The 25,858-nt window shown below is 39.9% G+C and overlaps 1 protein-coding gene across 13 annotated transcripts in view; it reads left to right on the forward strand.

Moving 5' to 3' along the window:
- The window catches only part of MITF (melanocyte inducing transcription factor), a 223,798-nt gene that overhangs the window by 176,322 nt on the left and 21,618 nt on the right, over nt 1–25,858 (forward strand). For 9 of the 13 annotated variants that reach the window (XM_067755171.1, XM_067755173.1, XM_067755172.1 and 6 more), the window contains 3 exons: nt 15,635–15,862; nt 16,897–16,980; nt 19,286–19,381. In XM_067755171.1, the coding sequence (XP_067611272.1) occupies nt 15,635–15,862; nt 16,897–16,980; nt 19,286–19,381 (408 nt within the window). Of the gene's footprint in view, nt 1–14,349; nt 14,612–15,634; nt 15,863–16,896; nt 16,981–19,285; nt 19,382–25,858 lie in introns of those variants that run through there. The other 4 variants (XM_067755182.1, XM_067755183.1, XM_067755184.1 and 1 more) reach the window with 4 other exon arrangements.

Raw genomic sequence — 25,858 nt, forward strand, 5'->3', positions numbered from 1 at the left:
CAGTTGATCATTATCGTGTAGAACTGATAATTCTCAATTTACTTTTCCCACCCACATCACTGTCCAGAACTCAAGATGATACGAGATCTTTGAGTTTGAATTAAGCTCTTCACAGTGACGATGACATTTCCTCCTCCTTCCATTGAACTAAAAGGTGCCCTTTGCATGTTAAGGCCAGGCATGAAATAACTATTGACTATGAAACTCAGGTACATGTGGAAGCGCATCAGGAGTTGATGAGGTATCTACGCCATTCCTTTGGCTTGACTGGTTTTGTTGCCTTTTTTTCTGAAATCTACCCCAGAGAGGTTTGGGGTGTTGAATTGACACAGCATCTCTTAGTGTAGGGCTTCTCCACTATCGAGATTGGGGCCGGGTCATTCTTTGTAGAGCGCGCCTGTTCTGTGCACTGTAGGATGTTTGGCATCATCCCTGGTCTCTACCCACTAGATGCCAGTAGCAGCCACCCGACTGTACCCCCAGTGGTGACAACTAAAAATCTCTCCAGACATTCCCACATGTTCCTCAGAATCACTGTTTTAGAGTGTAGGACCATCTTATGTGTAAAGTTGTGTGTGAGTTTCCCTTTCCTCTGTCCCCATCCTAACTCTCCATTTGTAAGCTCCTTGAGGAGAGGAGTGAGGGGTTTCTTTCACACTGAGGTCCCTCTTTCTACCTACTACACATAAGATAAAGACTTTTAGGGACTGATTAACCACTGCCTTTTGTTTTTGTTTTTTTCCAAACCATTGGGCCACTTAACAAAAGAGTAATCTGGACACTTCTCTTCCCTTTTTTTTTTTAATTGGTTTACCATTAGGTATATGGCGACTGGCATTTCAGTGATAACAGTGGCTCATTTTCTTTCTTATAAAAGACGTTACTATACTGTACAATGGTTTAACCTTTCCTTTAAAAATCCCATGATACAGATGCTTTTGGTTAACAAAAATTCCTTTTGAGTCAGGAAGATTCTGTTTGCCTGCCGATCCCACCCCCTGCCCCAACACATACCCTGCCTCCCCCCAAAAAAGGAAGAAAGTAAGAAGCATCATCAACCCTTAAACTACTCAAAGTCCTGAGGCAGCTTTCCCATAACAGATGTTTACATTGACTTCTCTTTTGTAAAGTTCTGTCTTCATTGGCCCACTGCTGGCCTGAGGGCTCCTTCTGTTTGCTTAGGAATCGGGTCATGCTTTGGATTAATGCCTAGTGTCCACCCAGGCGATCATCATATATTAAGGAGAGACTATTTATAATGAAAGTGTGAAAACAAGTACTCAGGAGAAAAACATATTACAAAGGGTCTCTACAGTTTCACAATCAGCAATACTATGCTGAAATATAAATTCTACAGATAACTCATAACATGGTAGTAGTTAGTGTAGTGGTTGGGAGCCAGCCTCAGATTTCTCATCCCTAAAATGGGAATAATAACAGCCCTTACTTCATAGGGTGGTAGTGAAGATTAAATGAGCAAATCCATTGAAAACTTTTAGGAAAACTACCTGGTATATGAGTTCTCAGTAATTACTTCATTTTCACTTTTTAATTATTTTTCTTCTTTATGAGAAACCCCAGTATGTTCCCATATTCTTATGTCTTTCAGAGTTCCCATTTCTATTCTCAAAAGAAGTATTTTGTCCCTTTCCTCTTCACACATTTTATCCATTATTTTTGTCACACAAAGAAATCCACATGGGACTATCTCAGTTACATATATTGATATTGTATAGGTGTGCCCTACCTTTTTTACATTTTTTATAGATTTGCAGCAAATTTTAAATCCCTCTGAGAATTTGCTTTGTAGAGTGTGATAAATCTTTTTTTTTTTTGCAAATGAACAGTTTCTTTTTATTGAGGAAAACCAAAAGCAAAACTCCTCCTAAATGTCTTCATCAGCTCAATTTCAGATGACTGTACTTTTTTCTGTGACATAAATGTAAATCATTAGCCACTTTGTCTGAAAGAGGTTGTCCTGATTTTGATCCAAAAAGGTCCATATGAATTCAGTTTTGTACCCTCTGCACAAGTTAATAAATATTTCAGGGCTTCCCTGGTGGCGCAGTGGTTAAGAATCTGCCTGCCGACGCTGGGGACACGGGTTCAATCCCTGTCCCAGGAAGATCCCACATGCTGCGGAGCAACTAAACCCATACGCCACAACTACTAAGCCTATGCTCTAGAGCCCACGAGCCACAACTACTGAGACCATGTGCCACAACTACTGAAGCCCACGTGCCTAGAGCCCGTGCTCCCAAACAAGAGAAACCACAACAATGAGAAGACCGCGCACCGCAACGACGAGTAGCCCAGCCCTTGCTCGCCACAACTAGAGAAAGCCTGAGCACAGCAATGAAGACCCAACACAGCCAAAAATAAAAACAAATAAATAAATAAATTTATTTTAAAAATAAATAAATAAACATTTCATTTGAAGCTAAACTACACACTCCTGATTCTATCAGTGTGAACACTACATGGGCAGATCCAACTTACTTTGTTAACAAAATGTTTCTCTGAGAGGCGCTCAGGCTGACAGTACAGAGGAATGACCTGGAGCATATTGAATACAGCGATCAGTTCATGCAACATAAAGTCAGCTCCTTTAGAGGAAAGCTTCAGGCAAAGACCGAGAACAGTGAACAAAAAAGCAGACATTTATGCTTGTGGTAGGTTATTAGATTGACCAAGTGCTTACTTAGTAAATATGCTACCATAGGACTTTTCTTTTTATAGAAAAAGAAGATAGAAAATGAATATAAATGAAGTATCTAGAATGTAAATGTCTATGCACTGTATGAATGTGGATAGGTTGTTTCAAACTTAAATAAAATCAGAGAGAATAATATAATGAGCCCCTCATATACTCATCACCAAACTTCAACAGTTATCAACTCATGGCTCATCTTGTTTCCTGTATATACCTCCCTCTTACCTGCAAATTCTACATGTAATTTCATCTTTAAATGTTTCAATATGTTAGACCTCTTCCTAGAAAAATGCAGTCAAAAGTTTGCATACAATTTTCAGGAGTTTCCACTTTCCCTAAGGCCCAGATTAAGAATAAGTAGCTGAGCTAGCTCCTTTGGAAGTGGGAGAGAAAAAAGATTTCTCAAAGTCTTCTGTATGATACTCCAGCTAACAAGTGTCCCATGCTCTATGATTCTTGTTTCTCCCCATTTACTCTTATCTTTGGCATCTATCTGTGATATTTGAGTCAGCCAAAGAGAAAAAGATAAAAGGATACCGAAAGAAGCTGAACTGCCCCCGTCCTTTTTGCCCTCTCCACTCCTTCAAGGTGACCTTTTTTTTTTTGAGATGGATGAGCTAAATGATGTAACAATGACCTACTTGGATGTGAAAACAAAAAAATCCAGGACTAGCAATAATAGAGAACATTATTAATTTATTGAGCATTTACTACATACTAAGTACTTTTCGTGCATTCTGTCACTTAAACTAATCAACAAGATGAGCAACTACTAGGTAAGTAGTATCCATGATCCCATTTTACAGATAAAAAACTGAGGTTCAAAGCATTTAAGCAACTCGCTTAGGATTTGAGGCCAGATCTCTCTGAAATTCTAGCCAGATACTTACAAGACAAGGCTGCCTCTCTCCATTGCACTCTGACAGTTGGCCATACACTTAGCTTATGTGTTCCAAGCAGGTATACATGGGACATTTTACAACACTGTGCATCATTTATAGTTACTTCTTGGTGTTGGTGTGAGACATTTCAGAGCATTGTGTAAGAAAGTCCTTTAACATATGTGCTATTCTTAAATTAGTTTTGATGGAAGCTAAGAAGGAGCCAGAGACAAGAGCTAGCAGCATATATCTCATATCCAACTGCATCTTAATATTTGAGTCCAAGGCATCAGCAGCTCTCAGATATGTAGCTACGGGAGCCTCCTAATTGTTTCTCCTGTGTCCACCGTTCTTTCCCATCAACATCAATCCCAGAGTGATATTTTACAAATGTTCATCAGGTCTTGTCACTTCTGTGCTTGAAACCTCCCAAAGGCTTCTTACAAGCAGCAGAGAAGAAAAATCACATTCCTTTCTGTGGCCTACAAAGCTCCATGATATCCGGTCCTGACCATATCTCTCAGTTTATGCACTGACCTGGTCACTGCTCCAGCCCTGCTGGCTGGGTCATTGATGTCATTCTTGTTTTTCAAAGATGCCAACCTGCTTCCGGCTCAGGATTTAAGCTCCTCTGATTCTCAACACACATGGCTTCTTCTCATCATTTGGGTTTCAGCTGGAATGTCGCTACTTCAGAGTAGCCTTCTTTTCTCCCAGTGGCTTTCTTTCTTATCTTTTCTGCATTGCACTTGTGTCACTGGATGAAGTTCTTTCTTTGTTGATTTGTTGCCATCGTGTTTGTCTCTGCTTCCCCAACTTCAGTATGGCTTTTGCGGGCTCAAGAACTCTGCTTTAGTGGCTGCTGTATCCTCAGTGCTTCCATAAATGCTGGTTAAATGAATGGCTGGGTTGTTCAGTGGGGAAGTTACGATGTACCTGCATGTAAAACTCTCAGTCAGAAAGTGCTTGTGAGCTGTTAGTGTTATTGTTGGAGTTGTTAATTCCAGACTGGAATTTCATGATCACATAATCTATACAACAAGTTTTAGGAATTGCCCAAGACAATGCATTTCCTCAAGAACCGGGAGGACCCCTCAGTCTCATGATCTAGGCCCTAAAGTCTGTGTTATTATGAGGTGGCTGCTTTTGCCAGTTCTCGGCTCATGTGGACTTGACCTTCAAACCAGCAGCATTCAGCTCTCATTTCTGACTGACCTTTTACTTAGGCCCAGGGCAATGTTTTCATCTCTGACAAACTTGACCACTGCTAGTTTCTTAAGAGTGTCTGTCCTTATGAAAAGGGATTTTGCTGCCTGTGTCATAATGATCTCTAATACCCGATAAACTGCAAACAATAGGGGCATTTTGGGGGGATGCTGAAACAAAAAGGCGTCTGCAATTCTGAGGCAGTGCTAAACTGGGGCACATAAAAAAGTTATAGCACGTGGAACGCTGCACTCGCAGCTCCCATCAGGAGGGGGGAGAACTCGACGGTCCTTACAATGAGCTATTATTTTAAGGGCACCATGGAACCACGTAATTGCAGCCCTTTATAAAACCATAAAAATGTGTCAAACATTGTACAGATTCAAACTGTCTGGGCTTGAATGTTAGACCAAAAATTTAATAAATAAAGAGGTCTTCTTAATCTGATCAAATATTTAAAGAAAAAATTGAAATGAGGCAGATTTCATCATTATATAACAACTTCATGGGTTTATTTGTGGTTTTCAAAATTGTTCAGTAGAGGAGTTCTGCCTGTATATATTTTTGTTTGTCCAGATCCACAGACTTTAATTTTTGTGGAATTTATAGATTTTTTTAAAAAAATTACAAAATTAGTGCCATATACATTATAGAAAATATTAAAAAGAACCAATAAGGTAGCAGCCACCTATAATTTAATCATCCTGAGACAGTCATGGAGAAGATTTTTGATGAATGATTTGTAACTGGTTTTTGTGTGTGTGTGTATGCATATGTATAAACAACATTTTTAAGTCAGTTTAGGGTCACAGTGTATGTAGTGATTCTAACCTGCTTTGTGTTCCTACTTACATGATGAACTTTCCCCCTCATTTAATAGTTTTATAAAATATGGACTTCATTCACTGTATTGTATCCATCTATATGGAGGCAATTCCCCTCCCCACCCCAAGGACATTTGTAATGTTGGAGACATTTTTGGTTGTCAGAACTGGCATTGGCGGGGAGGTGCTACTGGCATCTACTGGGCAGAGACCAAGGATGCTGCTAAATATCCTATAATACACATGCAACCCCACAACAAAGATGTACCTGGCCATAGGGTCAGTCATGCTGAGATAGAGGAACCTTGAACTTATATGGCTCCTTCATAATTAATTGAATGCATTGCTTTCTATTAGATATTTGTTTCCAGTATTTTGTTATTAGAGATTAATGGTTGGCACACTTTCTGTAAAGAGCCAGATAGTAAATATTTTAGGCTTTGGAGATTATAAGGTCTATTACTCAACTCTGCTCTAGTATTGTAATAGCTTGAAAGCAGTCGTATACTATATGTAAATGAATGGGTGTGGCTGTGTCCCAATAAAACTTTATTTACAAAAATAGGCAGTGGGCACTAGGGTAGTAATTTGTCCACTTCTGTTTTAGGCAATGCTCTGATGTACCTCTGTGTTCTTAAATCTTTGCCCTTAGATCTGATGATTTCCTTAGAAAAAGTTCTTGAAAGTGTGAATTATTGGATGAACATGTATGTACCTTTTAAAAGTTTATATCAATTTATTTTTTTTCTCACTCACATCATATGAGATTGTTTATTTAGTGAGGCTCATTCTGATCCCACTTATGCCACCATCATTCCGTCAGATTTGGAACTACCTCCTGGAATGTGGAGTGTGAAAGGTAAAGCAGGGTTTGCCAATTTAAATGCCTTCAGGAGTCAGGCAGATTAATGAGTAAATCAGGCCAGTTATCAGTGTCAGAATAAGGAGTGGTAGGAATGTAGCAAAATGAAGAACAAGTGTTCCTTCAAAAGAGGGAAGCTGCTTCTCAACCCTGCCCCTTGCTGGCCCACTAGAAGGTGGTTCATTGTTGCTAGATCTTTTGTTTTATCTAGAGAAACCAGAAATCCAAATTTTAGTATGATAACTCTATAGTTTTTAATTAAATACTCTGTAGGCAATAAGCCATACCTGTGGACTGTGCCCATGGGCCACCAGCTTGAGGAATTCTGCTTTAACTGTGACTTATCAAGGGGTCTACAGTTTAGAGATGGAGACAGATCTCCAGGATCCTGGCACTAAGCATCGTGGATGAGAGCTATAAGAGTTGGCAACCTTTGGGTCTGCGCTCATAGAAAAGGAAGCTTTATAACTCAGATTAGGGAGGTGCACTGTGAATCAACGGCCTGGCTTGGAGATATTACCTCCAGAGATTTCTGAATTAGTTAGGAAGAGCGAGGGTCTACCACTTCTCCATCTCCTCAGGACACTTCTAGAGGCTTCAGGATCCTGGCCTCCAACCTGTACAAGGCCCTACACAATCTGACCCTTTGTCCTTAGTTTCTAGTCTCCCCACTCATTCATGCATTTCAGCCACACTGCCTTCATTCAGTCATTGATTATCCAAATATTTGCTGAGCCCCTACTCTGTGCCAGGCCATGTTCTGGACAAAGTAGAGCAGGGTATGTATGGGGATGGAGAGCACGGGCAGGGTGGGAGTTGGGGTCTCTAAGTTCTTAGGATGGTTGTGGGAGATAAGATCAGAGAGGTCATGACCCCAGGGTGGAGGGGGAAGGGGGCACAGTAGGCTGGAGTCTTCAAAGTTTGCTGTGCATAAGAATCTACCTGGAGAACTTGTTAAAACATAGATTTCTGATCCTCACCCAGAGATTCTGATTCGTTAGCTCTGAGATGGGGCCCAAGAATATGCATTTCTAACAAGCCCCATAGGTAGTTCTGGTTTAGGGACCTGTAGGCCATTGTAAGTAGTTTGTTTTCTCTCAGACATAAATAGGGAGCCATTACAGAGGGGTTCTTTTTGCAGATGAGTGACATAATCTGACATATTTTACAAGGATCACACAGTGTATTGAACACAGGGTGCAAAAGAGCACATACAGAAGTAGGTGGAAGAGTCAAGAGGCTTTCAGTCATCCAAGTGAGAAATCATGGTGGCCCGGATCGAGTGGTAACAGTAGAGATGGTGAAAATTAGTTAAATTCGGGATATATTCTGAAAAGGAAGCCAGTACTTCTTGATGGAGTAGATGTGGGGTGTGAAGGAAAGAAATGAATCAAAGATGACCAAGGTTTTGGAAATGAGCAACGAGGTTGAACGAGATGAAGGTCATTTTTTTGGTAATTTCATATGTTTCAAGCTAATGGAAGAATGGGGGGGTACCATCTGCTATGATGGAGAAGACCATAGGGGGAAGAGGAAGATGGACACTTTAAGTTTGAGATGTCTGCAGTCCTCCCAATGGAGTAAGCAGGTGGAGCTGAGTGTGGAGTTCAGGACATCTAAACAGAGTGTTTAAATCCAGGAGCCTGGCTTAGGTCACCAGGGCTGTGCGTGCAGAGAGAGGAAATCAAGCACTGAGCCTTGAGGCGTTCTGACATTTACGAGGGAGAGAAGAGGAGAAAACTCGCAAAGGCCACTGAGAAGAAATGTTGAAAGAGGCAGGAAGAAAACCGGGCGAGTGCGGTCAAGAAGCAGCCAAGGAAGGAATGTGTGTGAAGAGCCTCCTAGCAGTTCCCTGAGCCTGGGAGGCTTCCTCACACCTGAGGACTTCTGTACTTTGCTGGGTGTCTCTTGCCACCCATCTGCCTGGTCATTCTCTTCCCCAACTTCAGGTCTGTGCTTAAATGTCGTCTTCTGGGTGAGCCTTGCCCCAAACAGCCTGTGTAAGATGAAGACAGTTGCCTGGCATCTGGTTGGTACTCAAGCAGTATTTGGTGAATGAATGTGAAGATATAAGTCTTTGGATCGGGGCAGAAGTCCAGGTGGAAATGTCTTAAAGCCTTGCACTCAAGGTGTGGTGTGGTTTGTGGACCAGCAGGGTGGGCATCCCCTGGGAGCTTATTGGAAATGCAGGAGCTTAGGCCGCACCCCAGACCTACAGATTCACACAGCACTTAACAAGATCCCAGATGATTTACATAGACATTAAGGCTCGCACCCAATCCTGTTTTTAGTTCTTTTTGTATTTGGTAGGAGGACGACTGGGTATACTCTCTGACGGTAACAACTCAAAATAAGAGGTTAAAACTATGAAAATCCAGAGTCCGTAGTTCCTTCTGTATTCAATCAGTTGTCGTCATATGATCTTTAAAAATTGTGAGGAGAGGCTTTCAAGAATACTTTGTAGGCTAGCCAAGTGATTTCATAGTTTTATTTTGAATTGACCTAAGCTAGGAGTGAACATATAAAGTGCACAGCATCAGGTACATGGTAGACAATTTTGAGTGAATGAATGCTAATTGTTTTCTGTGTTTTAAAAAATCTTGGTACTTATGACATATCATAAGTAGGAGGTAATAAGCATATCCTGTGTTCTTATGTCCAGTTATATGGAAAAGCAACTATAAACTTATTTATACATATACTATTTCTCTTTAGAAAAACCACCTCATTCTTCAAACCTTGCTAAAGCTTCAACATAATAGGAAAGCTGAATTCTAGATTGGTAAAGCTTTCTTACAGAGCACTGGTTGACATTTTCTGTAAACAGTAGATATTTTAGGCTCTGGGGGCCACGTGGGCTCTGCTGCTATAGTGTGGGCGCAGCGTGGACAACATGTAAACGAATGGACGGGGCTGTGTTCCAGGAAGCTTTATTTATGGACACTGAAATGTGGATTTCATAGAATTCTCGTGTATCATGAGATATCATTCTGCTTTTGATGGTTTTCAACCATTGAAAAATATAAACTCTATTCTTAGTTTCTAGGCCATACAAAAACAGGGAACAGGCCTGATTGGGCAGGTGGGCAGATCCCTGTGATAGAGGAGGACCTGGGCATATCAACCTTGGTCACTTCTGACTTTCTTTTATTTAAGTACTCATTGTTTTTGCTTTTTGTTTGCATATGACTTTTTAAAATTGAAGTATAGTTGATTTACAATGCTGTATTAGTTTCAGTTGTACAGCAAAGTGATTATTATACATATGTATATATCTGTTCTTTTTCAGATTCTTTTCCATTATAGGTTATTACAAGATACTGACTATAGTTCCCTGTGCTGTACAGTAGGACCTTGTTGTTTACCTGTTTCATATATAGCAGTGTGTGTCTGTTAATCCCAAACTCCTAATTTTTCCCCTCCCACCCCTGCTTTTCCCTTTGGAAAACCATAAGTTTGTTTTCTATGTCTGAGAGTCTGTTTTCTTTTTTGTAAATATGCTCATTTGTATCATTTTTTTAGATTCCGCATACAAGTGATATCATATGGTATTTGTCTTTCTCTGCCTGACTTACTTTACTTAGTATGATCAACTTTAGGTCCATCCATGTTGCTACCTATGGCATTATTTTATTCTTTTTAATGCCTGAGTAATAGTCCATTGTGTATATATACAACATCTTCTTTATGCATTCATCTGTTGATGGACATTTAAGTTGCTTCCATGTCTTGACAATTGTAAATAGTGCTGCTGTGAACCTAGAGGTACATGTATCTTTTCAAATTAGAGTTTTCGTCTTTTATGGATATATGCCCAGGAGTGGGATTGCTGGATCATACGGCAACTCTATTGTTAGTTTTTTGAGAAACCTCCATACTGTTCTCCATAGTGTCTACACCAGTTTACATTCCCACCAAAAGTATAGGAGGGTTCCTTTTCTCCACACCCTCTTCCAGCATTTATTATTTGTCTGCATATGATTTTGATTCTTCTGTCTTAGGTCAGGATTCGTATTCTTGTTGTCCTTCTTTTTTGTTAGGGAGACCTTTGTACAGGTTGTACAGCAAACACGACTGAGTGAGAACATGTGTTCTGGACTGGTGTTTTCTTTCGTGGTAGTGTTATAATTGTGGGACTGAAAAGAATCTTGGCACCTCGCAGATGTGACCCTGGACAAGACTTTGCTCAAATTATTTCAGAAAGCTAGCTTCCTTTGTTTCACCATTTTCTCAGGGATGGTGATTGCATCATTGACCATCTCTGTACATAGTCCTTTAAAAAACAGTATGAAAAGAATAGTGGTTTGGGAGTGGTAGTGGATAGCAATTGATTGAATTATAATCCTTTTACTATTTCTTCAACTTACTGAGCAAAAGAACACATTCTCTCTCTAAACACAAAATGAGAAATCTAAATACTTTGTTGACTTGTTAAAAAAGTAAAATCAATTATAAACTAAAAGGATTATGGGAATCTTCGCTCAATTTTATTTTTATTCTGGTTTACAAATAGTAGAGGGAATAGAAGGACAGTGAACATCAGATGGGGATCTTTCTTCCTGCAGTGAATTCTTTTGTCAGCCAATTTGATAGTATCTGCAGGCACCATCTTACACTGATGTGCTCCAGGATCTCTTTAGAATGAAACTGCTGGGAAATAACCTGTCAGTGTCACCTGGGAAGTGGCGAAGCTAAACTGTGACAATTAGAATGTGATTTATTCCAGTTCTTTTGCTATCAATTCAGGATCTGAATGAAGAAAGGAAAAAGGGTAAGGAGATAGTAGTAGTAATAAAGGAAGAAAAGTTTCAAAGCCAGTGGATTTTTGCCCTTGATCCAGATAGCTAACTTACTTTATTTATGTGAAATATAAGTTACGTCAATAAAATACTGTATTTCGATAGAGTAAGAAGTATTCCAGCTTTATTTTGTGGTCTGTGCTTCTAGTGCTCAGCAATACCCAACTTTTGGTATCCGAATTCTGTGGTATAGTTGGTTTCAAGGTCAAAAACATGAAAAAATTATTAGGAAATCATGCAGATGTTTAACACCACATATGTTTTCAGTTGCATGCTTGTTTGGCTATTTAAAAATTAATGAAAGGGAAATCACTCACTAAAAAGCTATGGTTTAGGATGGCTGAACACAGAACCTTATATTTATGTGGCTTTGAAAATATTCCGAGGACTGTAGTGTAGAGCCTCATAATAATGTTATGAGAAGTTAGGGCAGTTAGTGTTTCCTTCCAGCATCTTCTGGATATGAGGGAAGCAACACACACAGAGGTTGTGTCACACACCACCACCACACAGTGGGGGTGGCATGGCTAGGATGGGGTGGAGATAATGCAACAGTACTAACTGTTCCAGATCAGTGCTTCTCAAAGTGTCTCAGAGAGCCCTGGGGGTCTCCAAGACTCCTGTAGTTCTGTCAGGTCAAAACTACTTTCATAATAATACCGAGAGGTTATTTTCCTTTTTTCATGCTCATCTCTCACGTACAGTACTATGCCATTTTATATTAGGGACTTGAACATCTGTGGATTTTGCTATCTGAAGAGGTCCTGAAACCCATCCCCATGGATTCTGAGGGATATCTATACACAGAAGAGTTTTACAGAGGCTACATGATGTGTTAAAATGTCATTGTTCTAAGGGCCAGTGGACTATGTGCTAGTGGATAATCTTATGTTTTAAAAATCTCTTAGTTTTAATTCCTAAGATGAGAAATATGGATAGATATAACCTGCATAAACACAAGAAATTAAAACAGTTTAAAAGGGTCCTAGGACAAAAAAGAAAGTTTGAGAATTGCTGTTTGAGATAGGTTGCTAAGCCTGGTAGAGGTGTGATTTCATTTAATACTGAAAACACCTCTAAGAGGCAGGTTCTCTTGTCATTCCCATTGAGCACATGACGTGATGAAGGCCTGGAAAGGTTAATGACTTGCAGAAGGTCATAAAAGTAGTAAGCTGCAAAGTCTGAATTTGAACCCAGGTTTCAACTTCTTAATTCTTCTGTTGACTGTGCTGTCAGGCATGATATCCCTGTCAGAGAAGCACCAGGAGTGCTTGGATTTGATGCTAAGTTCTCAGAAGAGGAACTAACTTCTTAAAACCTAGGCCATCCCCCCCCACAAGGGAATGTAGATAGGAAGATTCTCCTGTGGGCATTATAGAGCAGAGACCACATTCTACTGGCTTGTGGGCTGAGTCCAGCCAACAGATTTGTTTGATTTGTCTTCTACAATATGAAAAATCAAACAATTTGGTGTCATTTTTGTAATCTGGGAGATTTCATTTAAAAAACAAGTTCAGATTGCCAACTAAATTGAAAAATTGGAAGATCTAGCTAGACTGGAATAGTTTTCCCATATGGCCACAATCAGTTGCAGATTATGTTAGCGCTTCCTTTTAGATGAAATATCCACCCTCTAGTTTGCCACAGGCCTCACCACTCCCTGTTACACACCACAGATCATGACCTCATTTATGTTACCTGTTTTAGGTGTTTGGAGTAGAGACATCTGGGGATGTTCTGACTTCTCCATAGTGTTTACAGCCAATCTGTTCTCAACTTACTTAAAAAGACACTGACAGTAAAAGGGCAAAAATACATCCCACTCTGACTACCCCAACCTGGTTGTAGTAAAGACCTCACTGACGCCAAATAGAGAACAAGTTGCTTTTTTCCTTACTGAAGCTTAAAATTCTGATTCATTAAAAATAAAGATCTGCCAGTGAATTAACATTTAATTTTAAATGTGCAGCCCCTTGTGTTTAAAGTGTAATAGTGAAATAAGCACATTACACCCATTGCCCTCATTTTATGTTTATTTTAGAAATGTCTGTTGTCCTCATCATTATCGTGTCTCGACCCTTTATGAAACTTAAAATGTCTCTGTGAACCTCTGTGTGCATGTTAGATCAGTCATTTGAAACAATTTGAGGTTGCCAACTACAGGACTTCATTATCCTGGGCATTTGGATGGAATTATTGAATTTCAAATTCTTGTGCTTGAAGTATCTCACCAATTCAGCAGTGCATATCAACTGTTATCATAATTTTTAGACATATATTTGTTTGCCTTTTATCTTCCTTTGCTTCCCCCCAGACTCTCAGGGTCATAAACCTGGCAATTATATCTACTTGCTCACAATGTGTATTCTGTGCCTTGCACAGTGTTTAGCACATAATAACAGTAAATAATGGAATGAATAAGGAAATCTATAAATGCATCAGTTGTGTATATGATAACTCTTATTCTTCTCTAGCCCCAAGAATTATATTAAAAGATTTTTTAGTGAAAAATTTTATGCTTCCTAATTTGAGGATTAAATTGGGAAGATGTGTATTTCTTACTTTCCACATAAATATATATCCAAAACTGCCTCTGTATTTTTCCTTTTCTATTTAGAATAGCTCCCCCTCTTCCTGATGCAAGGTCAGTAGGAAATTTATATATCTGTCCAGTTAAGAATAAGATGCACATTGAGACCAGGATGCAAGATGAGGCTGTTGAACTTGAAAGTTCATCAGAGACTCCCCCATACTAAAAGACACTCTTTCTGCATTTGGAAGGGCTGAGTTATTCGGCCATTAGAAGAGTCTCATGTGTAGCTTTTAGGCAATGTTCTCCAAAGGGGGCATCTAGCTCTTAACCTATTGCTGAAAGAGAAATACCATTGTCTATTAATACTACTGGAACTAAAGATGAATAGTGAATTGGCCTTGATCTGACAGTGAGTTTGACTTTGATAGCTCATCCCTTAAAAAGGTTCTTTTATATTTATGAAAAAAAGTATGACGTCAAGCTGGGTGGGGTGCGGGGGGGTTGATATCAATATTTAAGAGCAAACTCGTAGGGCTTCCAAAAAAAAAGCCCTTTGTGTGAACTTTTTTTTTTTACATGCATAACTAATTAGCTTAGGTTATTATAAGCAGGGCTGCTGTGATAAAGTTTCCGGTGGTGTCTCGGGATACCTTGTTTATAGTACTTTCTCTATGCCAGTCTACGAATCGGAGTTGCAGAAAGTAGAGGGAGCGAATAGTCTACCGTTATTTGTTGGATTGGGGCCACCTAAAACGTGGTTATGCTGGAAATGCTAGAATATAATCACTATCAGGTGAGCTTTATTCTTATATTTAGTCTCTGAAATGTAATCAATAAATTGAGCGTTTCACCTTTTCATGTTATTGTAGTAGACACAGTTTTCAATAAGTACATGTCTTCCCGTTTAATGCTGTTTGTTGTTTGATACCATAATCAGTAATTCAATGTAGTTTCGAATAAAGTAAATATTAGTAGGATTTTTTTTCCCCTGGTGCATGGCTGTGCTCTCTCCATGAGCTCCTGTTCATGGCTCTAAGATTAAATTGTGTTTATCAAGGAAAAAGTGACTAAATTGAGTATCATTGATTTTTTTTAAAAAGTTCTTATTCTCTATTAATGTCTATAAGAAAGAAGGGAAAAATAATGTCGGTGGCTTAATATTCATGCCTTCAAAAACACATACATAGAAGTGCTATGTGTTTGAAAGAAACTGCTTAATGGGGAATTGCTTTTTATGTTGAGTTTAAGATCTTAATTAAAATGTTGAACAGTCATGTCCAAATGCAGGTGGGAGGAACTGATCCACAACCAGTTGATTTAATCATCCGAATGTTTCTGTTTCCGTTCTACAACCGTTTTATAGTTGTTCCTTAAGGAGGGTTTTTTGTGTTTTTTTAAAACAGAAAGTGGTTCTGTTTGCCAAAGAAAACTGAAATGAATCAAGTTATGCGCCTTCTTCTAGATTGTTGTTTTGATCTTAACAAACTCTTTCAGGTGTGTTGGGGAAATTTTTGCCCTACAGATAGTGGCCAATTTTTAGTCATCAGACATGAGAAGAAGGGCACAAGGTTTTAAAGAGATGATGGACCGCCAGTTAGCAGGGAAATAGGGCAGAGTACTACCCCAAATCCTAAGGGTTAGCCTTTAAACTTCAGTAGTATCAAAATCCATCAGCACGGTGCCTGGTACCTAACAGGGGCTTAATAATCTATTCTCTTGGTGGACTGGCCCGTCTCATGCTTGTGCCTGAAAGAAGAGCTGTCCGAAACTCACCAATAACAGCGCTCTCTTCTCTTCCCTCCGTGGCTATGTTCAGGTGCAGACCCACCTCGAAAACCCCACCAAGTACCACATACAGCAAGCCCAAAGGCAGCAGGTAAAGCAGTACCTTTCTACCACTTTAGCAAATAAACATGCCAACCAAGTCCTGAGCTTGCCATGTCCAAACCAGCCTGGCGATCATGTCATGCCACCAGTGCCCGGGAGCAGCGCACCCAACAGCCCCATGGCTATGCTTACACTTAACTCCAACTGTGAAAAAGAGGTAATTCATGTCTCCTCCCCTCTCCTTTTTCTTACACTGAATGACTGTCTGTTGGATCTCCCTCCCGCACTTGACCGTGGACTCCAGTCTGTCCGCGTGGCCACCTTCGCTGGCCGTTGTCCCCGATTCCTCATTCTAGCTGTCACCCTCCAGCCTCTTCTCCCTGTCACCATCCCCGGGTTATTGGGTTATGGCTCCTGGCAGGGGACCTGGCCCCCTCAGAGCAGAACCCAGACGCGAGGACACTTTTTCTTCCACCCCGTTTCTGCTTCGTTAGCTGAGTGTTCTCTTCCATTCCTTTCCGTTTACAGAGCAGTGAAAATGCAAGGAGAGAAGGAAAGGTGGAAAAGGGAGAGTAAAAATAGAAAAGGTGTTGGACAGGCGGTTTAGAATTTCCGCTTGCTGTGAACGTCTGGGATGTTATTTTTATTGCTCCCTGAGTTGGAAAGGAAAAAAAAAAGCACAGAGCGTGCATGGCTGGATTGGAAGAATATAGCACATGAAAATCTAACAGAAAAGCAAAGATTTCCTTGCTGGGTGAATTCGGTTTCCTAATAAAATTGCCACTGCTGGTGAAATCTGCTTTTTGTAAAGGCTGGGTTGGAGACAAGACTCAAATGTACCTCAAGCTAATTATTGCATCAAAATTTGAAGCATACCTAACAGAAGGGTTGTGATTTAATATGTTATTTCCAAATATGAGATGATGAGCTTCATTTTAGTGGAGTTTGTCCTCTGAAATGTTCATGTGATTCAGAGGTGACTCTTCTGAAGTTTGGTTGATTTTAATTTCTAGAGGGACTAAGTCTTTTCCCTAAACCAACCATCTTATTCTTCTCTGTCCATGTTTGTCATCTGTCAAGCTGATTTGCTGGAAGAAGTTCTTCCTTCATTATTTTGTTTCTCGGTCAGATTACACTTTATCAGAAAGCTTAGTTCATCTTGTTGCCGCGCCATCAGCCTCGTGTGAATATGTCATTGAAAAGTCGTTTGCAAATCCAGATCATAGGCTGATTTTGCTTGTGTTTTTGCAGGGATTTTATAAGTTTGAAGAACAAAACAGGGCGGAGAGCGAATGCCCAAGTATGAACACGCATTTACGAGCGTCGTGCATGCAGGTACTGAATGACTCAGCAGCCCAAAGATGTAACGCTCTGTAATGAGGATCTATATTTGTGGCTAATCACACTTTCCTGATGACTTAAGGGTTTTTTTTTTCCCCCATTGATTTTTTTTTTTTAATTGAGGAAGCTATGAACAGAACTATTTTCTTCATAATGTCTCATGATTAAAAAATTACTAGGGAAATGATACTTGAAATGCATTTTTCCCTGAGTTGCTGTAAGTCATTAAACAGTGCTTAAGGGCTTCCCTGGTGGCGCAGTGGTTGAGAGTCCGCCTGCCGATGCAGGGGACGCGGGTTCGTGCCCCGGTCCGGGAGGATCCCACATGCCGAGGAGCGGCTAGGCCCGTGAACCATGGCCGCTGAGCCTGCGCGTCCGGAGCCTGTGCTCCTCAACAGTGAGAGGCCCGCGTACCGCAAAAAAAAAAAAAAACAAAAAACAGTGCTTAAAATACATAAATTTTAATAAAATAGAATGTAAACTGCTGTACTTCATTTAGATACCATCATCAAAATACGTTGTACAAATTTATAGGTTAGCGACTTTGACAGGATATTTGTAAAACCAAGATGTGTGTGTGTGTGAGATCTATATATTGTTTTATAAAATGGAATCTCATGGAAAATATATTTTGAGATTTTATTCATTTAATGATAAATCATGGATATTTTCCCAAATAATGAAAAGTTCTTCTATGACATCCTACTTAATGGTTATATAAATCATGCTATACCCATTTATTAATATATTTATGTATTTTTAATGTGTATATACATATATGAGAAAGAAGAATAATAAACAAAAAATTCTTATTTTTTTTTGCTTTTCTCTACTGCCTTTTATCAACATGTATGACTCTTTTCATAAGAGAAAAAATTCTCTCATACCAAGCCCACTAAGTTCATTTCCCTAAAAATAAAATAAAAAATTTACAAAGAAAGGTTGCTCATAAGTCTTCTGGCCCATTTTCCAGTTTACCAACTCATTTAGAAAATCATCTCTTAAAAACGAGCAAACGAAACAGATACAACTGGTATACCTGGAAAGGAAAGAGTGTGGTGACAGTTATTCAAAACTGACCTCCAGTTATTCTCAGGGGTCACTTAATGCCACTCATTTTTTGAATGTTTACTATATTCTTGGCACTGTGAGCACTTTATATGGTTTGTCCTGAAATCTCACAAGAATCCAATAAGGCCATGAGTATTATTGGGACACTGAGGCTCTTAAAGATTAAGGGTGTTACCCCAATCCAGAAAGTGGGAGAACCAGGATTCCGACAAGCCCCATGATGTTGGAGCCTGTCTTCTTTAATTAGAAAATGGCAAAAAGACACAAAGGAGCATCCGTCTGAGTTCTGAGATTTCATTGTGTACTCGTGAAGTACGATTAAGACCCAAGTGTGTGTGCACACGCACACCAAGTAGCTCAAATATATAAGGTGTTTGCGAAGAAATGTTTTCACAGACTTGTCTTTGCAACTGCTGCAATGCACATGTAATCACTGTTGTTTATTATCATAACTAATGTTTTGGTACTACAGGAATAAAATTGATCTAGAGGGAATGTCAGCTCCACGACTGTAATGATAACCTCGTCCTGGTGTACTCCTCTGGGAGTGCCAAGCACGCTGGCAGCTGTACGAGGAGAAACTTATTTTACAAGTCCTTGTAAGATGAGTGCAGGGATACCCAGTGGCCTGGGAGCCACAGTGCCCCACACACCCCTGTGGGAGCAAAGGGCTGAATTGCCATCTGTGGTTTTTTATTCCAAGGAGGGTGTGGGAAAGGTACAGGGCATAGTCTTTAGAGGAGAAAAGGAAAAGGCAGCTGTCATTCAAGATGAAATTTCCTGGTTCATCTTTCTTGTTTAAGGCAGGCAGTTTTGCATAAAAGTTCAGAGCATGGTTCAAACTGTGGCTGTAACCCTTCTCTGAAGTGTGACTTCGGGCAAGTTGCTTCTCATATATCTCACCTGGAAAATTGCTATAATAATAGCACCTACCCTGATAGGGTTATTGTCAGGATAAATCACCTAGCCCATAAAAAGTCCTGCGCCCAGTGTCTGGCACCTAGTAATCACTCACTAAGTGCTGGTTGCATATGTCATCCTCATCACCCATTAGTGTTAATGGTCTTCAATAATATTCTTATTTGGGGAGGAAGAGGACAGTTACCTCTTAGAATCTAACTAAAGAATGTTATTGCTTTGGGTCAGGAAAGACCATGGATTTCTTTTTGGGTTGCTTTGCACAGTTTTTGCTTATATCTGTTTGTTTTCCATTGCCTTTTTCCTTCAGATGGATGATGTAATCGATGACATCATTAGCCTAGAATCAAGTTATAATGAAGAAATCCTGGGCCTGATGGATCCCGCCTTGCAAATGGCAAATACGGTATCGGTGATCTTTTTTTCTAAAAGAAAATCTTGTGACATTATTTCCAGTGTTTTCTCCCTTCTCCTGAATTTTCAGTTTATCTTTGCAAGTGATTCATTGAGAAATGTATTGATGATGAGGCAGAGAAGTATCTCAGGATCACAAATAAATGACTTAGACATCAGAAATTAAGAATTTCTCATGAGTTTATCAGTAATCCCATGATGAAGCTCTGCATTCCCTGGAGTCCAAGTCCACTTTCAGTAGCACGTTAGATCTTCCAGTTGCCTTTGACATCTGATGCCCAACTTAGGACACTGCTGCCAAGGGAAATACTCTGGACTGTGTTATTTACAGTGGTTTTCTAGTTGGCCTGAAAAGTTAATGCACTTTTTAAAGGAGATCCCTTATTAGTCACAGGTGATAGAGTGACATTCAAGTTACCCTTCTTCAACAGCAAATTTATTCCAATTTTAGTTAATTAATCAGGGGTCATATTTGCTCTTCTCTGTTACTTATTCCTCTCTGCAGTTTGGAGCCTTGCTTGTAGAGTTCATTTTCTTTCACTCCTTCCATTTTTGTCTTATTTGGTCCTTGCAGGAATTCCTTGGGTCAATGCCCTCCGTTTTAGGGTTAGGAAAAGTTAGCTTGTGTTGCGCTAGATTACACATCTCGGATGTGTCAGAGCCAGGACTCCTCGGTACATCTTCGAAGGCCTAGTCCCATCCTTTTCTGTTTTCTATACGAGCAATGCCATGAGACTATCATATTCTTTAGTAATTAGTTTTTAAAAGACTAACTTCCATGATGGTAAGGGGGTAAAAGGGAGTTGTTATTAATGGGTATAGAGATTCAGATTTGCAAGATGAAAAAGTTCTGGAGATGTGTTGCCCAACAATGTGAACATACTTAACACAATTGAACTGTACACGTATTGGATTGGCCAAAAAGTTTGTTCGGGTTTTCCCGGAAAACCCACACGAACATTTTGGCCAACCCAATAAAAATAGTTAAGATGGGAAATTTTAGGTCATATGTTTTTTACCCCACATACACACAAAAAAGTTTTAAAGACTAAATTCCAATAGTAAATTTCCTTGGGAAGGGAATGTGGTAGCTCTTACTTCTTTATACTAAAATCCCTAGAAAACCAATTTTTCATAGTTAAGTTTTCTTATCTATCTTGATCCAGTCCTTTAAGTCACTTACTTGAAGTCTTGAGGGTTAAGGATGACTCCCCTCGAAACCTCTAATCTTCTTCTGGGATCCTTAGTTTTGTCAGTTTACTGTCCATTTAAACTCACCCCCTCATTTTGAAAGAGCTAAATATTCTTTCTGACGAATGTTTCCATGCCAAACTCTTCCCAACTTCTTTGAGCCCTTGGTTGGCTTCTGTGGAACCCTCTTGCTTCCAACTTTCGCGCATCCCGTGAGGCAGACTGCACTTGTCTCAAAAGAACTTTGCTGATGAGGGTGGTCGTTTTTCCAGTGGCATGAAGTGGATACCTGAGCACACTCAGGAGGACTGTAGAATTGGCATGATTTTTAAAAATTATTCCTTTTTAAATTTTCCCCCAAAGGTGAGGACCTTGGGCGTCACCTGATCCAACCTAGTACTCAATGCGTTAACTTCCTCTTGCGTATCCTTTGTATTCCCCACCAAAATATCAGGCATTTGGCTTCTTAAAAGCCTCCAGTGAAAAATATGCACTCACTCACAAGTGAAGCAGTAAAGCACAATGGCTGGGAGTTGAAGATTTATGATCAGACCTGGATTCAAATCCTGAGTCTGCCATTTACTGTCTGACCTGGCACATTACTTTGCTTCTTAAAGTCCTCCATTTCCCCATCTGTAAAATGGGACTGATCACTGTTTCTACCTCACATGGTCATCTCATAAAGTATGTACAGCATTTAGCGTTGGAAACATAGCTTGTACTCAACAATATCTAAATTATTAAATGCAATTTATTATAGCTTCAAATAATTTTGATAGCATTTTTTCTGGGTGTTATTCACTCAGCACCTGTAATGTGTGAAGCTCTACGTTAGAATAATATCATACTCGATAATGGAAATATTTCTCATAGTGAGTCTCTCTGTGAATTGCAGATGTGGGTCCCAGTTTGCCTCATGGAGAACTCGTCCTTGTGATAACCCTTCTGGAGATGTGACCTTTAGGCTGATAACCCACGTCTCCCCGGTCAGTCTACATCAGAGTAGACATCCTAGTCTTTCATTATCCGATTGCTCCTGAACTCCTTTTAAGATTGATTTAGCATTTATTAAAGACCTCATATGTGAGCAGTGCTGGGTAAGGTGCTGTGGATGCAAATGGCTCAGGTCTCCTTCCTGGTCTCATTGGGCTTACAAGTTTAGAAAAGGAGACCACTTCAGACCTAGAATGGAGAAGGATAATTCAGAAGCAGAGAGGCCATCTCAGGGGAGTTCCCAGATAGGAAAGAACCCCCAGGTAGAATTTAATTAATTCCCAGTCAGGAGAGGAGTAACCTGCAGCCACGCTCAGGAGTCACTGACTTTGTCCCAGCATCCATTTCTCTTCTGTGTTGCCCCGCATCAGAGCTTTCCCACAACAAACTATTTTAGCATTTTACTACGGGCAGAAAGACTGTAACATAGAGGTTTGGAACACAGACTCTGAGCCAGACATCTGAGTTCAATACATACTCTGGAGTGAGTTATTTGTCTTCCTTGCCTCACTTTCCTTGTCTGGAAAATGGGGACAGCAGTAGCATCGAAAACAATAGAAACCATGTGAAAATTATAAGAGTTAATCTACAAAAAAATATTTAGGACAGTCTTGCCTGACATGCTCTCACTGAATGTTAGTTACTAGCTCTTATTCATGATAAATTTGGGTTTTAATTGTCAAAATTAAATAACAAAGCCACTACAACTTACTAATGTTTTAATTTTTTTTTCCCCACAGGGAAGTTTAAACTGAATGTCCTTTACATTGGGCATTTTTCCTTTTATTTGATTCTTTGAAATGGTCTATTTCAAGTAAACTACTTTAAAAAATAAAGTGGAAGGAACACTTAGAGAGGAAACTATCCTAAGGGAATTGGAGTCTAGAAATAACTATTCTGAGAGCACAAGGGCCCTCTTGTACCATCACAAACAAAGAATAAAAGTCCCAGTTTACTTGTGCTAACAGTGCTCAATTGATATTCAGAGAAGGGGACCATCCAGAGAGAAAAATAATAACATTTTACAATTATCATTTACTTGGAAAAATATTCATTTTGGTAGAGCAGAGCCCTGAAGAACTTGATTCAGACCAAGTTTAGGGCACATACCCACGTGTGTCTACCTTCTCTTTATTTGTCCTAATTAGGTTGCGGCTTTCATCTGTCCATTGTGTAGCTTGTGCACTGGAAGTGAAATCTTGTCCATCAAGTTAATGTGCTAGATAAAAACTCAGCAAAGACACAATATATCCATGTTAACAGAAGACGCCTCTTCCTCTTCCTTAGCTCCAAAGGTGTTATTTTGACCTAATTTTGATGTTAACCGTGTTTATGAGGAGATTTTTCTAATTCAGACGGGGAACCACAGAATCATTTCTTAAATTTGCATGGCTAGGAGACTCATTTCTAATTAGAAAGCCATATTATTTTAATCAGCCTTCCTCTGAGTAGCTTCAACAAGTAACAGTCAGTAATACAAAGAGCATAAGCCATCATTTAGAGCAGAGTCTTTCAAACCTTGGTACTATTGACATTTGAGATGGATAATTCTTTGTTATGGAGACTGTCCTGTCCATTGTAGGATGTTTAGCAGAATCCCTGGCTTCTACCCACTGGATGTCATTCGCACCTTGCCATCCCACTACGACAACCAAAAGTGTCTCTAGACGTTGACGAATGTCCCCTGGGGAAAGGGGCAAAAGCATCCCCAATGAAGAAGATTTATGGTAGTGAGTGGTCACTTTAGCTCTGCAGATCCCCTTATTTCTGTGCTTAGATCTGCATTGCGGTCCAATAAATTGGTGCAGTGGTCAACGGGATGCTTGGCAAATAACATGGCAGACAGTTTTGTTGATCAAAGTGAAAATTAGTTTGACTGTCCAAAAACTGTAGACTGGGTATACGGCACTTTCCAGAAAACTATTATTACTACACATAGCAGTTTGTCAGTCACTTAAGAAGCAGGTACTCTGTTTCACCTACTTTTTTTTTTGCGGTACGCGGGTCTCTCACTGTTGTGGCCTCTCCCGTTGCGGAGCACAGGCTCCGGACGCGCAGGCTCAGCGGCCATGGCTCACGGTCCCAGCCGCTCCGCGGCATGTGGGATCTTCCCGGACTGGGGCACGAACCCGTGTCCCCTGCATCGGCAGGCGGACTCTCAACCACTGCGCCACCAGGGAAGCCCTGTTTCACCTACTTTTATCTCGTTTACATTTTACAAAACCCTGTGAGATGGGTGATATGATTGCCACTTTTCAAACAGGGACGTCTCACCTCAGAGAGGTTAATATCATATAGCAGGTCAATGACAGGCAGGTTCTAACCCGGGTCTCTGACTCCTAAGCCCAGGCGGTAAATGACTGTACTGTGAATTTCTAAATTTGAGTATCCACACTTGGTTAGTGAGCACCTGGGTTTTTATTTGCTCAGGTTTAGTTGGAGATTAATTGAAAAGTGCAGTTTCTAATTGGTTATCATCAGCAGGTTGATCCTGCCCCCCAAATACTACAATTAACATGCCATGTGAACCTCCTATCAAAAACCTCCACTCAGACACAGCGAGACTTTCCTTTTTGTAGAGTCAGCAAGATAAGCTACACAAAGTGCCTTTCTACTTCTGTGCCTGGCTCAGAGTAGGCGCCCACAAAATTAAATTTTCCCCAGCAAAATATTCCAGCAGACTCTCCGCTGCCCACTCCTAACCAGCAAGTATTGGAAAAGCAGCCGAAGCAGGAAGTCTTTTAGAGAACTCTCCAGAGGGTTATCAGCTGCTTTTTCAACTGGAAGTAATGAGGTTTGACCTCGGTGGAGTGCCCGATAAGGCGTCTTGTTATAGAGATTTTAATTCATCTCTCTTTTTGGTCAGCACTGCTGTCAGTCCAGGCAATCTTCTCTGCAGTTTTTAACCCCTTCCCAATCCATTCCCTTCTGGGTTTCCCCCACTTCCACCCCACTTTTCCATCCATCTCTCTCCCCCTCTTGGGTTTGTGTCTCTCTGTTCCTGTTTCCATCCTGCCCCTTGTGTCTTTGTCTCTGTCTTCTTCCTAGTTTTTGAGTTTTTCACCCTCTTTTTCTGTGAGTCTGCATTTATTAAATATATGTACATATAACATCTTCCTTTACATTGTGGTTAGAAAATATATTCTTGTCCTGGAGAAGCTTATAATAGAAGATATCTGTTCAATATAGATCCAGTGATGACTTAGAGGGTTTTTTTTTAAAAAGCTAGTTGCATTTATCACTTGCCTATTGTTTATCTCTAAAAAATTATCATAATAACACAATTACCTGCTTTGCATACAATTTGCATATGAAGCATAATACATATGATCTATATTTCTCGAGCTATGGAAACAATTGTTTTTAGCTTGTGGCATTGAATCTGAAGTCACATTCTTGGTTTATTAATACCTGGTACTTCTTCCCAAATCTAAAATTCCAGGATGGGAGGATAAAGCTTTGGAATCTAGAAGGGTTACCAGATGTCATACCAGCTTTGTAAGTTTTGACTCTCTGACTGTACAGTGCTGTATTGAGACATATGAGCACCTTTCACTTTGCTGTATTAAGTTGGACAAGAATAAAACTGAACACACACAGGGCAAGGCTGACCCTGAGAAGGTGACCTATTTCGTATGAAACCACTGAGTGAAATGACAGCTAATAATCAAAGTCACTTTTTTTTTATCAGTTCCTTAGCTAGAGGCCCTTGAAATGTGGTTCAAGGGCATTTTACATTATCACAACGTATTGTTCATATGCATATGTATAGTAAGATATGTGTAATCCATTTTATGTACATGATTTAGATGCTGTCTTCACAAAGGAGCAAAAGACTGAGTGGAGAAGAGAGATGTGCCCTGCTGATCTGTCTGTGCTACCTGCCCCCAACCCCAATTATATCAGAGCAAATGTCATATTAACGTGTTGGAAAATACCTTATTCTGTGCACAGCCCACCCCCATCTCTCTAGCTAGGAGTTTAGTTCATAGAGTATTTATTTAGAAGCCATGATAGGAATACAGTGGCTGATGGCTACCCATGAGGGGAAACACATTTGATTCTATATTTCATGGTGTAATTTCATCTGTATGTTAGTGGTTATTTGAAAGAGTGAAATGTGTTGTATTGTGGTGCAGCCTTTACCAGGTACCTCTTGATTACTAAACAGTTTAATCATACTTAAATGTTATCTAAATTTACTTTTCTCAGATTCGGAGTGTATAATCAAGTAAGGGAAGGGCTGAATGACATAAAATTTCACCTGGTAATAATAGTTACAGAA

This window comes from Pseudorca crassidens, chromosome 10 (genome assembly GCF_039906515.1).
Source record: "Pseudorca crassidens isolate mPseCra1 chromosome 10, mPseCra1.hap1, whole genome shotgun sequence".
Taxonomy (NCBI): Eukaryota; Metazoa; Chordata; class Mammalia; order Artiodactyla; family Delphinidae; genus Pseudorca; species Pseudorca crassidens.